This window comes from Ovis aries, chromosome 15 (genome assembly GCF_016772045.2).
Source record: "Ovis aries strain OAR_USU_Benz2616 breed Rambouillet chromosome 15, ARS-UI_Ramb_v3.0, whole genome shotgun sequence".
NCBI lineage: Eukaryota > Metazoa > Chordata > Mammalia > Artiodactyla > Bovidae > Ovis > Ovis aries.
The window spans coordinates 28,971,433-28,984,062 of record NC_056068.1 but is presented as its reverse complement, the minus strand read 5'-3'; the positions used below and the strand labels follow the sequence as shown (position 1 = coordinate 28,984,062).

The following is a 12,630-nucleotide window of genomic DNA, read 5'->3' as shown; positions in this document are numbered from 1 at the left end:
AAATAAAATGTACCAAAAACAACCGTTATAAAGGTTTCTTAGAAAGAAGCCACATAGGTGGAACATACTTATTTTTAAGAATTCTATGTACATTTCGAATATACCATTAGATACTGCCCTTCAGCTAACAAAACAAGCACTGGCAGTTTATAGAGTAGCAGTTAATAAAATACCTGCCCATTAAGTTTTAAAACTTGTTTCTTTAACTATACTTCAAGCAAAATCTTAAATGAATTTACTTTTGCATAATAGTAACAGATAAGCATCTCTTTGTACCTCTGTATGAAGTCATTTATTAGATTTCAAAATGACCTTTCACTCAATTTCAATATTAAAAGGTCATACTAAAACAGCTGCTGTCAATCACTCACAACGGGCCTGGGAAGGCATTTATCGACTCAAGGCATCCACTGTAGATAACAGATTAACTTTTTTCCTATGCATTTAGAATGGTACTGCTGCTGCTGCTGCTAAGTCGCTTCAGTTGTGTCTGACTCTGTGCAACCCCATAGACGGCAGCCCACCAGGCAGGCTCCTCTGTCCCTGGGATTAGTTACATAAAATAAATAATCATCTGTGTTCTATGGTTCATACAGGAACTCCAGCTGAACAAGACTGTGCTAAGTAGACAACAGCCTTGATAATCCCTTATTAAAAGCCTCTATGCACCTGTAGCTGTACTCCTTTCTTGTCTTCATTTTCCACATGAAGACGAATTCGGCCAAATTTATCATCTGAGATCCTAAGCATGATCATGCCGTGCAGCTCCATGTTCTGTAACCCTCCATCTCGGCCACAGGTTAATGTGATCTTCTCCTCAATCTTCATGTGCACACTGTAGAGAAAGAAAAATAAATTTGTTCAGAAAGGTAAAAACCAGAATTCCCTTTCTCTGGGGATGTTGATTAGCCATCAGCAACTTATTTTAAGGTGTTGCAGCCATATGTATCAAAATTTATAGCATTAAACAAACTATTACATTTTGTTAAAAATTTATTTTTTATTGCTTTGGGTCTTCCTTGCTGTATGCCAAACTATTACATTTAGAATGACAAAAAGCAAGGTCCTGCTGTATAGCACAGGGAACTATATCCAATCTCCCAGGATAAACCATAATGGAAAAGATTTCCTGTATCTATATGTGCATAACTGAGTCACTCTGCTGTACAACAGAAATGAATACAACACTGTAAATCAACTACATGTCAACTTTTCAAACAAGGAAAAGAATACTTTATCACTATAGAAAATAAAATAAAGCATTATATCCTTTGGTTTAGCGATTCGTCATCATACAGGTAAGTCTGCACCTGTGTAACACAATGTATGTTATTCACTGAAAAACTGTTTGCAATAGCAAAAGTTTAGAAATAAATGTCCATCACCAGGAGGATGACTTAAATACATATAAAAGTATGTCGACAAAATGAATACTGGGCAATTACAAGAAAAAGAGGAACAATTGACCAAGTTTTTTATTTGAAAATACTGTCAAAAACTAAAAAATCAGGGACTTTTCTGGTGGTCCAGTGGTTAAGACGCTGCACTTTCACTATAGAGTGGGGGGGGGGTTCAATCCCTGGTCAGGGAACTAAGTTTTCACACGTTGCATGGTGCGGCCAAAAAAGAAAAAAAAAGATTAAAATGGTAACAGGAATATATGCATACCCCTTTTTATCTGTTGCTAATATTTTATCCCATTTGTTTGATCATTTGCATACTCTATGTAACTATATTTTACTTTTTCTCCTGAACCATTTACACGCAGATCATATACATCATGGCCCCTTATCCCTAAACATTTTTCAGAATATACTTTGTGAGAATACGATATTCTCTCACATAACCACAGCTCTGTTATTAACTTCACAAATTTATCAGTTCAGTTCAGTTGGTCAGTCATGTCCAACTCTTTGCAACTCCACGGACTGCAGCACACCAGGCTTCCCTGTCCAACACCAACTCCTGGAGCTTGCTCAAACTCATGTCCATTGAGTTGGTGATGCCATCCAACCATCTCATCCTCTGTTGTCCACTTCTCCTCCTGCCTTCAATCTTTCCCAGCATGAGGGTCTTTTCAAATGAGTCACTTCTTCGCATCAGGTGGCCTAAATATTGGAGTTTCAGCTTCAGCATCAGTCCTTTCAATGAATATTCAGGACTGATTTCCTTTGGGATGGACTGGTTGGATCTCCCTGCAGTCCAAGGGACTCTCAAGAGTCTTCTCCAACACCACAGTTCAAAAGCATCAGTTCTTCAGTGCTCAGCTTCCTTTACAGTTCAACTCTCACATCCACACGACTACTGGAAAAACCATAGCTTTGACTAGACATTCCTTTGTCAGCAAAGTAATGTCTCTGCTTTTTAATATGCTATCTAGATTGGTCATAGCTTTTCTTCCAAGGAGCCAGCGTCTTTTCATTTCATGGCTGCAGTCACCATCTGCAGTGATCTCGAAGCCCAAAAAATTAAAGTCTGTCACAATTCCCATCATTTACCCATCTATTTGCCATGAAGTGATGGGACCGGATGCCATGATCTTGGTTTTTTGAATGTTGTGTTTTAAGCCACTCTCCTCTTTCACTTTCATCAAGAGGCTCTTTAGTTCTTCTTCGCTTTCTGCCATAAGGGTGGTATCATCTGCATATCTGTTATTGATGTCTCTCCCAGCAATCAATTGATTTTTCACTTAATTGAAGACAAAAATTTCCTTATAACACCCAAAAAAGATATCCTTTTCATCACAGGGGATTGGAATGCAAAAGTAGGAAGTTCAGAGAAACCTGGAGTAACAGGCAAATTTGTCCTTGGAATACAGAATGAAGCAGGGAAAAGGCTAACAGAGTTTTGCAAAGAGAACACACTGGTCATAGCAAACACTCTCTCTTCCAACAACACAAGAGAAGATCTACACATGGACATCACCAGATGGTCAATACCGAAATCAGATTGATTACATTCTTTGCAGCCAAAGATGGAGAAGCTTTATACAGTCAATAAAAACAAGACTGGCAGCTGACTGTGGCTCCAATCATGAACTCCTTATTGCCAAATTCATACTTAAATTGAAGAAAGTAGGGGAAACCACTAGACCATTCTGGCATGACCTGAATAAAATCCCTTATGATTACACAGTGGAAGTGACAAATAGATTCAAGGGATTAGATCCGATAGACAGAGTGCCAGAAGAACTGTGGACAGAGGTTCGGGACACTGTACAGCAGGTAGGGATGAAGACCATCCCTAAAGAAAAAGAAATTCAAAAAGGCAAAATGGTTGTCTGAGGAGGTCTTACAAATAGCTGTGAAAAGAACAAAAGCTAAAGGCAAAAGAGAAAAGGAAAGCTATACCCATTTGAATGAAGAGTTCCAAAGAATAGCAAGGAGAGTTAGGAAAGCCTTCCTCCGTGATCAGTGCAAAGGAATAGAGGAAAACAACAGAATGGGAAAGACTAGAGATCTCTTCAAGAAAATCAGAGGTACCAAGGGAACATTTCATGCAAAGATGGGTAAAATAAAGGACAGAAATGGTATGGACCTAACAGAAGCAGAAGATATTAAGAAGAGATAGCAAGAATACACAGGAGAACTACACAAAAAAGATCTTCAGGACCCAGATAACCACGATGGTATGATCACTCACCTAGAACCAGACATTAGGAAGCATCATTACAAGCAAAGCTAGTGGAGGTGATGGAATTCCAGTTGAGCTATTTCAAACCCTAAAAGGTGATGCTGTCAAAGAGCTGCACTCAATATGCCAGCAAATTTGGAAAACTCAGCAGTGGCCGTGGGACTGGAAAAGGTCAGTTTTCATTTCAGTTCCAAAGAAAGGCAATGCCAAAGAATGTTCAAACTACCGCACAACTGCACTCATCTCACACACTAGCAAAGTAATGCTCAAAATTCTCCAAGCCAGGCTTCAACAATATGTGAACCAGGAACTTCCAGATGTTCAAGCTGGATTTAGAAAAGGCAAATTGCCAACATCCGTTGGATCATAGAAAAGGCAAGAGAACACCAGAAAAAATCTACTTCTGCTTTATTGATTATGCCAAAGCCTTTGACTGTGTACATCATAACAAACTGGAAAATTCTTCAAAGATGGGAATACCGGACCTCTTTACCTGCCTCATAAGAAATCTGTATGTAGGTCAAGAAGCAACAGTTAGAACCAGATATCAAACAACAAACTGGTTACAAATAGGCAAAGGAGTACATCAAGGCTGGCTATTGTCACCCTGCTTATTTAACTTCTATGCAGAGTACATCATGAGAGACACTGGGTTGGAAGAAGCACAAGGTGAAATCAAGATTGCCAGGAGAAATATCAATAACCTCAGATACGCAGATAACACTACCCTTACGGCAGAAAGTGAAGAAGAACTAAAGAGCCTCTAGATGAAAGTGAAAGAGGAGAGTGAAAAAGCTGGCTTAAAACTCAACATTCAGAAAACTAAGATCATGGCATCTGGCCCCATCACTTCATGGCACATAGACGGGTAAACGAAGGAAACAGTGGGCTCCAAGATCACTGCAGATGGTGACTGCAGCCATGAAATTAAGAGATGCTTACTCCTTGGAAGGAAAGTTATGACCAACTTAGACAGCGTATTAAAAAGAGACATAACTTTGCTGAAAAGGTCCATCTAGTCAAAGCTATGGTTTTTCCAGTAGTCGTGTATGGATGTGAGAGTTGAACTGTAAAGAAAGCTGAGTGCCAAAGAATTGATGCTTTTGAACTCTGGTGTTGGAGAAGAGTCTTGAGAGTCCCCTGGACTGCAAGAAGATCCAACCAGTCAATCCTAAAGGAAATCAGTCCTGAATATTCATTGGAAGGACTGATGCTGAAGCTGAAACTCCAATATTTAGGCCACCTGATGCGAAGAAGTGACTCATTTGAAAAGACCCTGATGCTGGGAAAGATTGAAGACAGGAGAAGTGGACGACAGAGGATGAAATGGTTGGATGGCATTACTGACTCAATGGATATAAGTCTGACTAAATTCTGGGAGTTGGTGATAGACAGGGAGCCCTGGCATGCTACAGTCCATGGGGTCACAAAGAATAGGACACGACTGAGTGACCGAACTGCAGTGAAAAAAGCAAGTGGAAAATGTGTTAAGTACACCACCACTTATGTATAACAAGAAAAAAACAGAAATTATACCATATTTTTATTCATCTATACATACATTATCTCTCTTGGAAGATATACACACAAACTATTTGATGCTAGTCGTATCTGAAGAGAGAACCTTGAATGGCTGGGTGGGAAGAAGTTTTAGTGCAACATCCTTTGAACCTTTTGAATTTTGAACAACTACATGAATGTATAATCTAGTTTTTAAAATAAATAAAATAAAAGGTACTGCTGCTATGGGCCATTATTAAGTACAATCTATCCATATTCCTCACTAAAACAGCTTTTAGCTGGGTGAACTTCAGTGGTTTAAAAAACTATGCTGGCGTCCTACTTTATTCTGTTCCAACCTCTAAGTCTTCCCAGAAACAAAATCATGCGACTCAAGACCACAGAGACGTGTATCTGAAGACAATGCATGGTATCATTTACCTTCATAAGCATCTGCTCCATGCTCAAGTATTCCAACATTCAGAAAAGATTTTCAAGCTCTCTCTAGTACATGATAGTCTCCAACATCTTATTAAAATAGTGTCAAACCTGTCTCCTTCAGAGCAACCACTAGGAATAACACAGGAGCTTTATTGATTTAAAAGATTTATCCCAACAAAACCCTGTTCATTTCATATAAAATAAGACACACAATATACTCCTCTTTGAAGCACACTTGATAGAGGTATCCTCCCAGACTCATCTTTCACTTGACCTCAAAATCATCAGTAACAGTAGAAAGTCTGGGCTTCAAGACAAGAAATCTGAGTCATGAAAATGTGAACTTGATAACTACCACTTAAAAATGTTACCAACCAGTACCATAGTCCTGAGATAAGAGACAAATCAAAATATTCTATATTGGCTTTAAATACTTAAAAAGCAAAAATAACACATTAATTTGCTACTAAAGATATTTATAATTTTTGTCCTAATTAGAGAAAGACATGCCAAAACATAGTACAGAGATAATCACTGTTCTAGTACTCTAATTCAAGTTCACTTTAAGAGACAAAGTATAAACTAAGCATGAAGAAAAGTTATTTTTTGTTTAATTTAACCACCACAGAGTTGGTAGAAAGGTTAAGTTCTAAACAGAAAATAGATGGCTAAGAGTCCCCAGTCATGGTTCGAAGAGGGCAGAGGGGGAATATCTCATGTTAATACCTAAAATTTTACTGAAGTGTAGCTGATTTACAATGTTGTGTTTAATGTCTACTGTACAGCAAAGTGACTCAGTTATACATATTTATTTTTTTCATATTCCTTTCCATTATGGTTTATCACAGGATACTGAATGTAGTTCCCTGTGTGATAATATACAGTAGAATACTACTGTTTAGAATATACTCTTAAGTCTTTGAAATCTGGGAAAATTAAAAAACACAAAAAGAATTTATAAAGTATTGAGATAAAAAAATTTTTAACACCATGTGGTCTGTTCCTACTGAAAAAGTTACCACTTACCTCTCCATATTAATGGGTGGAGCATGTACTTTGGTTGCTTCAGAGGTACGCTTGCCCATATTGGAGGATATGATATTTTCACCTTCAGATTTCAATTTGTCAACGAAGTTATCTACTTCCTTTCCTTTGGCTCCCAGTTTCAGAGCTTTGCTAGGGCCTGAAGGTCTAAGTGGAAGAATGCAAAAATAAGAAAAAATTCACACATGATTTAAAGTTAAAAACTAATTAATAATTCCCTATCACTAAAGCTTTCCCTAAAGCTGCTCTTTAAGAGAAATGTGAATACCTCAAGGGAAAAACTACAGTTTCCTAGTGTTTAGTGGACCACTAAACTATTTCTTGTTTGAACTGGCAGCTGGATCACTATTAACATGTAAGTTTCAGAGATTCTCTGTTGGTCCAGTTGTTAGGATTCTGTGCTTCTACTGCAGGGCACAGGTTCACTCCCTGGTTGGGGAACTAAGATCTTGCATGCTATAGGGGCATGACCAGAAAACAAACAAACAGAAGAACCACATAAGCTTCAAGTACCCAAAGACCAAAGGAATACTTTGATAAGCATGTATGAGCTGAGGAAAACTTTGTACCTTTTGTCCAGATAAATATACTTATATACAAACAAACTTTTTCATATAATTTTAGGTAGTTTAGATTCTCCCTGAAATCCATTTATGAACACTAGATTAAAAGTATGTGTCCCTTAAACAGTTAAATAACTCTTTTTCCAATATAAGGCAACTCTCATAGGAAATTGAGCTTCACGGTAAAATTTGTAAAAGAACTCTCTTTCACACGAAAGGGAAAACAATGCAATCAGATTTCTCCCTTATCCCCATATTATCAATATGCAGCCAAATTTAATATTACAACTTACTTTATCAAGGCACTCATTATTTCGCCTAGAAATCAGATATTGCTCTGAGATACACACATATAGCCTTCATCTGCCATTCTAGAACTGTATTCTAGGTGATTACACTAGATTATACCTGGCTGGTGCAGGTGCCACTTTTGGTTTATCAGTATCAATGATGGTCTCTGTGATCATAGAAGTTGTGCTGCCTCCAGACACTGTGGAGCTTCCAAAGCCCCCAAATCCTGGTGCTTTTTTGCCCTGTCTCTCTGCATCTCTTCGGGCCTGCTGTAATTCTTTTGCTTTACGCCGCATCTCAGCCTTGGCTTCACGCTCTTGAGTCTACGAAAAGAGACATACTTGGATGCAGCTTTGAGTTCAGACCAAACTAGTAAATAAAAACAGGAAAGTCAGACAGAGAAGCCTAAAAGAAAGACACAAACCAGCAGTCTCAAAGACCCTGTTTACCTCTCTGACTGCTCTGAACACCTTCTCCTCATGGGAATCCATTTCTGTGAAGGTTCTGATCTGCGCCAGGTTAACATTCTCCCGGTATCCCAAGGCAACAATTTCATCAAATGCAAAAATCAAATCAAAACAGTGCTCAGATATTTCATTCTCTTCTAAGGCTCGGCAATATTCAGGAATCTAATCATGAGGAACAATGGAAAAAAAATATTTAGAATGTATCAGCAGTTATGCTTTCCCACTCTTATCCTGTAAAATACATAAATTTCAATATGCCTGAATCGCTTTACTAGCTCCTTCCACTACTCTTTAAGCAAGTCTTTGGCATCAGCCTTTGTATGTGTGTGGCTACATCAACAAGTCTCACCGAAAGAATATTCTCTAAAAATATGGCCAAATAAGTGTCAGAACCACAGAGGCAGGTTATAGTTACTGCTAGAGAACTGGGAAACAAAAGAGCAATTTTCATACTCTCCTTTGTAATATTTACAGTCTTAGGGTATCCAGTAAAAGGAGATGTGATGTAAGATGCTGGGATGGGGACTAGGTGCATAGAACACGCAAAATGATAAGCATCAGCTGCTTTGGGGAAAAAATAGTTTCACACAAAAAACTTAAAATTCAAAAACCTTAACCCAATATTACAGGACTCTTACCACTCTTGAGAAGAGCCTTAGGGTCTCCAGATCTTCTAATATGTTGCTGTTTTTGGTAGTGATCAGTACCATGTACAATTTCTCCATAGGCTGATAAACATATCTGACACTCTCTGTTTCCACAAATGTATGTTGTTTTCCAGTGTTCATGAGCTTTGGAAAAGCTGCTAACAAGCCCTCAATCCGAGTTCGAGTCATCTCTACAAACTGTCGAGAAACAATAGCTTTTCCTGCTTTTGTACAGACCGCTGCTGCCAACAGCACCTGCAAGGAACATGTAAATAAGTACTAATCATTTTTTTAACGTGTGTTTTCTCAACATCCTCAGATCTGTAGAATGCCACACTCAGTTATTTAGTGATATAACTACTACTAGAATGCTGACTTTCAGACTCTACTTCATTGCCTTTTAATTATACTATGTCATTCATAAGATAAAGGTGAAGTAGAGGAAAATGAAGCTATTACTCCTGTTTTTCAATAACACACCTAGAGAAAAACTTAGTAAAGAAATAATTTTTTCTAAGTCTACACACATTATTAATGGGTCCCCTGTGACTCAAAACTGGGCTGCTCTCTGCTTTGGCAGACCCATAAATAGCTTAAACTTATTGAAGGAAAAACAGAAATTTCTACAGAGGTCTGATCAGGCAGGCTGAATAGTTATACAAGGCCCCAAAACTTTCCTTTCATTTTTACCTAAAATATGGAACCAATCTAGTGAGTCTAAATTTATCTTCTGCTCTTAGATTAACCCACACTAACTTACCTCCAGACACACAAACAATCTGTAAAATGAAAAACTAAGTGGCTCAATGTTTCACACAGGTTTTGACAGTGGGCAATGATCAAGACCAATAGCCCTTTTTTCCAGAGTCTGGCATTTCGTTAAACAAAACAAAGCACCAAAGAAGATATGACCAAATGTCATTAGCAGAGTAGTAAGAAAATTAAGTTTAGTGTTAATAGTCTCTTCATTGCAGGAACCCAGAAGTTTATAAGGACAAGTAACAGAAAGACTATTTACACATATTGGAAGCCTCAATACTAGGATACAACTTCTGAAATATTAACATTCTATTGGTCAGGTTCCTCAGTTTTACAGAAATCTTTCCTCTACAGGTGAGCAGCTGGAAAAAAAAACAAGTTAGTCAATTTGAGCAGATATTCTTTTAGTTTCAAAACATCAATATAGTTTTATAGTGATTACAGGAGAACATAATGTCCTTATCCATCAAGAATAGGTCATCAGGGTATTTGAGGGATAATTACCATCACACTTATGTCCAAGCAGCTAGGTAAAAACAATTTATAGTGAAAAAGTGTTTGATCTATATCTTGCACAAATAACTTTCTTCTACCAAACAGATCTTTATTTTTACTGATTCATATACTTCCCATGAACACTGCAAATTTCCTCACATGAAATCTCAAGAATAAATCCTATCAACAACTGCAAGTTTAGAAAGAAACACATTTAAGAGAGTAATACAATTTTATGCTCCTGAGTCTACCAATTCTATGTTGAAACTTACCTTAATTATGCTGGCATAAAGTTATATAGTATAGAATTCAAAAGTTGGTTTTTTTTTTTTTTTAAGTAGTTCTACTTCATAAATAAATACATTCAGTAAGAATCTTGCTTTGTAAATTATACTCTTTTAAAAATATGTGTGCTCAGTTGCTCAGTTGTGCCCGACTCTTTGCAACCCCAGGAACTCCAGTCCACCAGGCTCCTCTGTCCATGGGAATTCTCTAGACAAGAATACTGGAGTGTCTCCCACATTGCAGGCAGATTCTTTACTCTCTGAGCCACCAGGGAAGCCCAAGAATACTGGAGCGGGTAGCTTATCCCTTCTCCAGGGGATCTTCCCCACCCAGGAATCGAACCAGGATTTTCTGCATTACAGGTGGATTCTTTACCAGTTGAGATAACAGGGAAGCCCCTAAAAGAGCCTCTGTATGTCAAAAATATATTTTTGTATTTTATAAATATATTTTTATATCTTATATTTTAAAATACAAGATGATATTTTAGATATATGGAAAAGTATAGAGTATAAAAATTACAGTTGATTACTTTAAAAGTGGTAAATAAGCTTGCTTAAAAGTCCCAGAACAGTCATCTTTCCCCAAAATACTTATAATTTTTTAAAATAAGTAAATAGTTTTGTACTTAAGAAATGTATCATTCACCATCACAACTACTTGGGAGGCTGCTGTTACCACCCAGGCAAGAGGCAAGAAAATATACTGAGGGGAGTAAAAGATCCCCAAAAAAGAATAAAAATGCAACAAGGTTATGATCTATTCTTTTCAAAAGAAATCTTCCACTCCATGTCTTTATTATTTTGTTGCTGTTGTTGCTATAGAATTTTTTTAAATTCAGCTTTATTGAGGCAGAATTAACATATAAAGTTCTAAGGTATTTTAAGTGTATATGGTGATTTCACATCTTTATTTTTTTCTTCCAGTTTAACTGAAATATAATTGACATACAGCACTGAAAGTTTAAGGTGTATAGCATAATGATTTGACTTAATATAAATCACAAGCTTGGTGAACATCCATCATCTCATATAGGAACAACATTAAAGAAATATAAAAAAGGGAATTCCCTCATGGTGCAGTGGTTAGAACTCTGCACTTTCACTACGAAGTACCCAAGTTCGATCCCTACTCGGGGAACTATGATCCTGTAAGCTGGCTGGCATGGCTAAAAAGAAATAGAAAAAAACTTTTTTCCCTCGTGATATTATTCTTTTAACAACTTTCATATATATATGATACAGCACTGTTAGTTATATTGATCATATGTACACCATATGTCCAGTACGTACTTAGCTTATAACTGAAAGTTTGCACTTTTTTGACTACCTTCATCCAATCTCCCTTCCCCCTCAAGTCCCTGTCACTGGTGACCACAAATCTGATCTCTTTTCTATGAGTTTATTTTTTTAACAATAAGATTAAATTTATTTATTTTTAATTAGAGGATAATTGCTTTATAATATTGTATCGGCTATTTTTAAAGTATAACTGACCTATAACATTATGTTGGTTTTTGGTATACAACATAGTTATTCCGTATTTCTATACATTTTAAAACATTCATCATGATAACCTAGTCACCATCTGTTACCATACAAAAATATTACATAATTATAGACTATATTCCCCACATTGTCCCCATTCATGTTTTTAATAGTGTGAAACAAAGAAAGATTTCTCCAAAAAAGGGCAAGGACTCCTATAATTCTTGGTACATACGTGTACTTAGTCGTTCAGTTATGTCCGACTCTTTGCAACCCCATGGACTGTAGCCCCCAGGCTCCTCTGTCCACAGGGATTCTCCAGGCAAGAATACTGGAGTGGGTTGCCATTTCCTCCTCAGGGGATCTTCCTGACCCAGGGATAGAACCCAGCTCTCCCGCATTGCAGGCAGATTCTTTACCATCTGAGCCACCAGGGAAGCCCAAGAATATCCCCTTCTTCAGGGGATATTCCTGACCCAGGAATTGAACTGGGGTCTCCTGCATTGTAGGCGGATTCTTCACCAGCTGAGCTACCAGGGAAGCCTTGGTACACACATAGTAATACCTTAATCTTCAAGGAGAAGAAATTGACCTAAAATTATCACCAAGCAAGAGACTTAGACTTGTTTAGAAGAATAAAACCAAATATACTCAAAAATTTGCTTTCACATTAATTTTTATCATATGAGGTTCATGTTTCAACCATCTGCATATTTCTGGCAGAAAAAGAAAAAAGAAAAGGTAGTTGCTGCTTTAGTTTATGAGTGATAAGCAGGTATGTCTTCGTATGTGTCATATTTGACACATATATCCAAATAAAGTAAGATTTCTGCCCCAATAGGAGCCCTCATAAAACAGCTATGTCACATAAAAACTTGTACGCATGTTCATAGCAGCATTATTCAAAATACCTAATACATAATAAAAAGTGAAAACTGGGAATTCCCTAGCAGTCCAGTGGTTAGGATTTGGCACTTTCACTGCCATGACCCATGTTCAATCCCTGGTAAGGGAACTA

The 12,630-nt window shown here is 37.3% G+C and overlaps 1 protein-coding gene across 1 annotated transcript in view; it reads right to left on the bottom strand.

Moving 5' to 3' along the window:
* Nucleotides 1-12,630, bottom strand: part of ARCN1 (archain 1) — a 28,919-nt gene that overhangs the window by 8,445 nt on the left and 7,844 nt on the right. The window contains exons 2-6 of the mRNA XM_004016078.5: nt 8,578-8,841; nt 7,922-8,101; nt 7,590-7,795; nt 6,601-6,765; nt 670-835 (exon numbers count right to left, since the gene is read on the bottom strand). Of these exons, the coding sequence (XP_004016127.1) occupies nt 670-835; nt 6,601-6,765; nt 7,590-7,795; nt 7,922-8,101; nt 8,578-8,841 (981 nt within the window). The remainder of the gene's footprint in view (nt 1-669; nt 836-6,600; nt 6,766-7,589; nt 7,796-7,921; nt 8,102-8,577; nt 8,842-12,630) is intronic.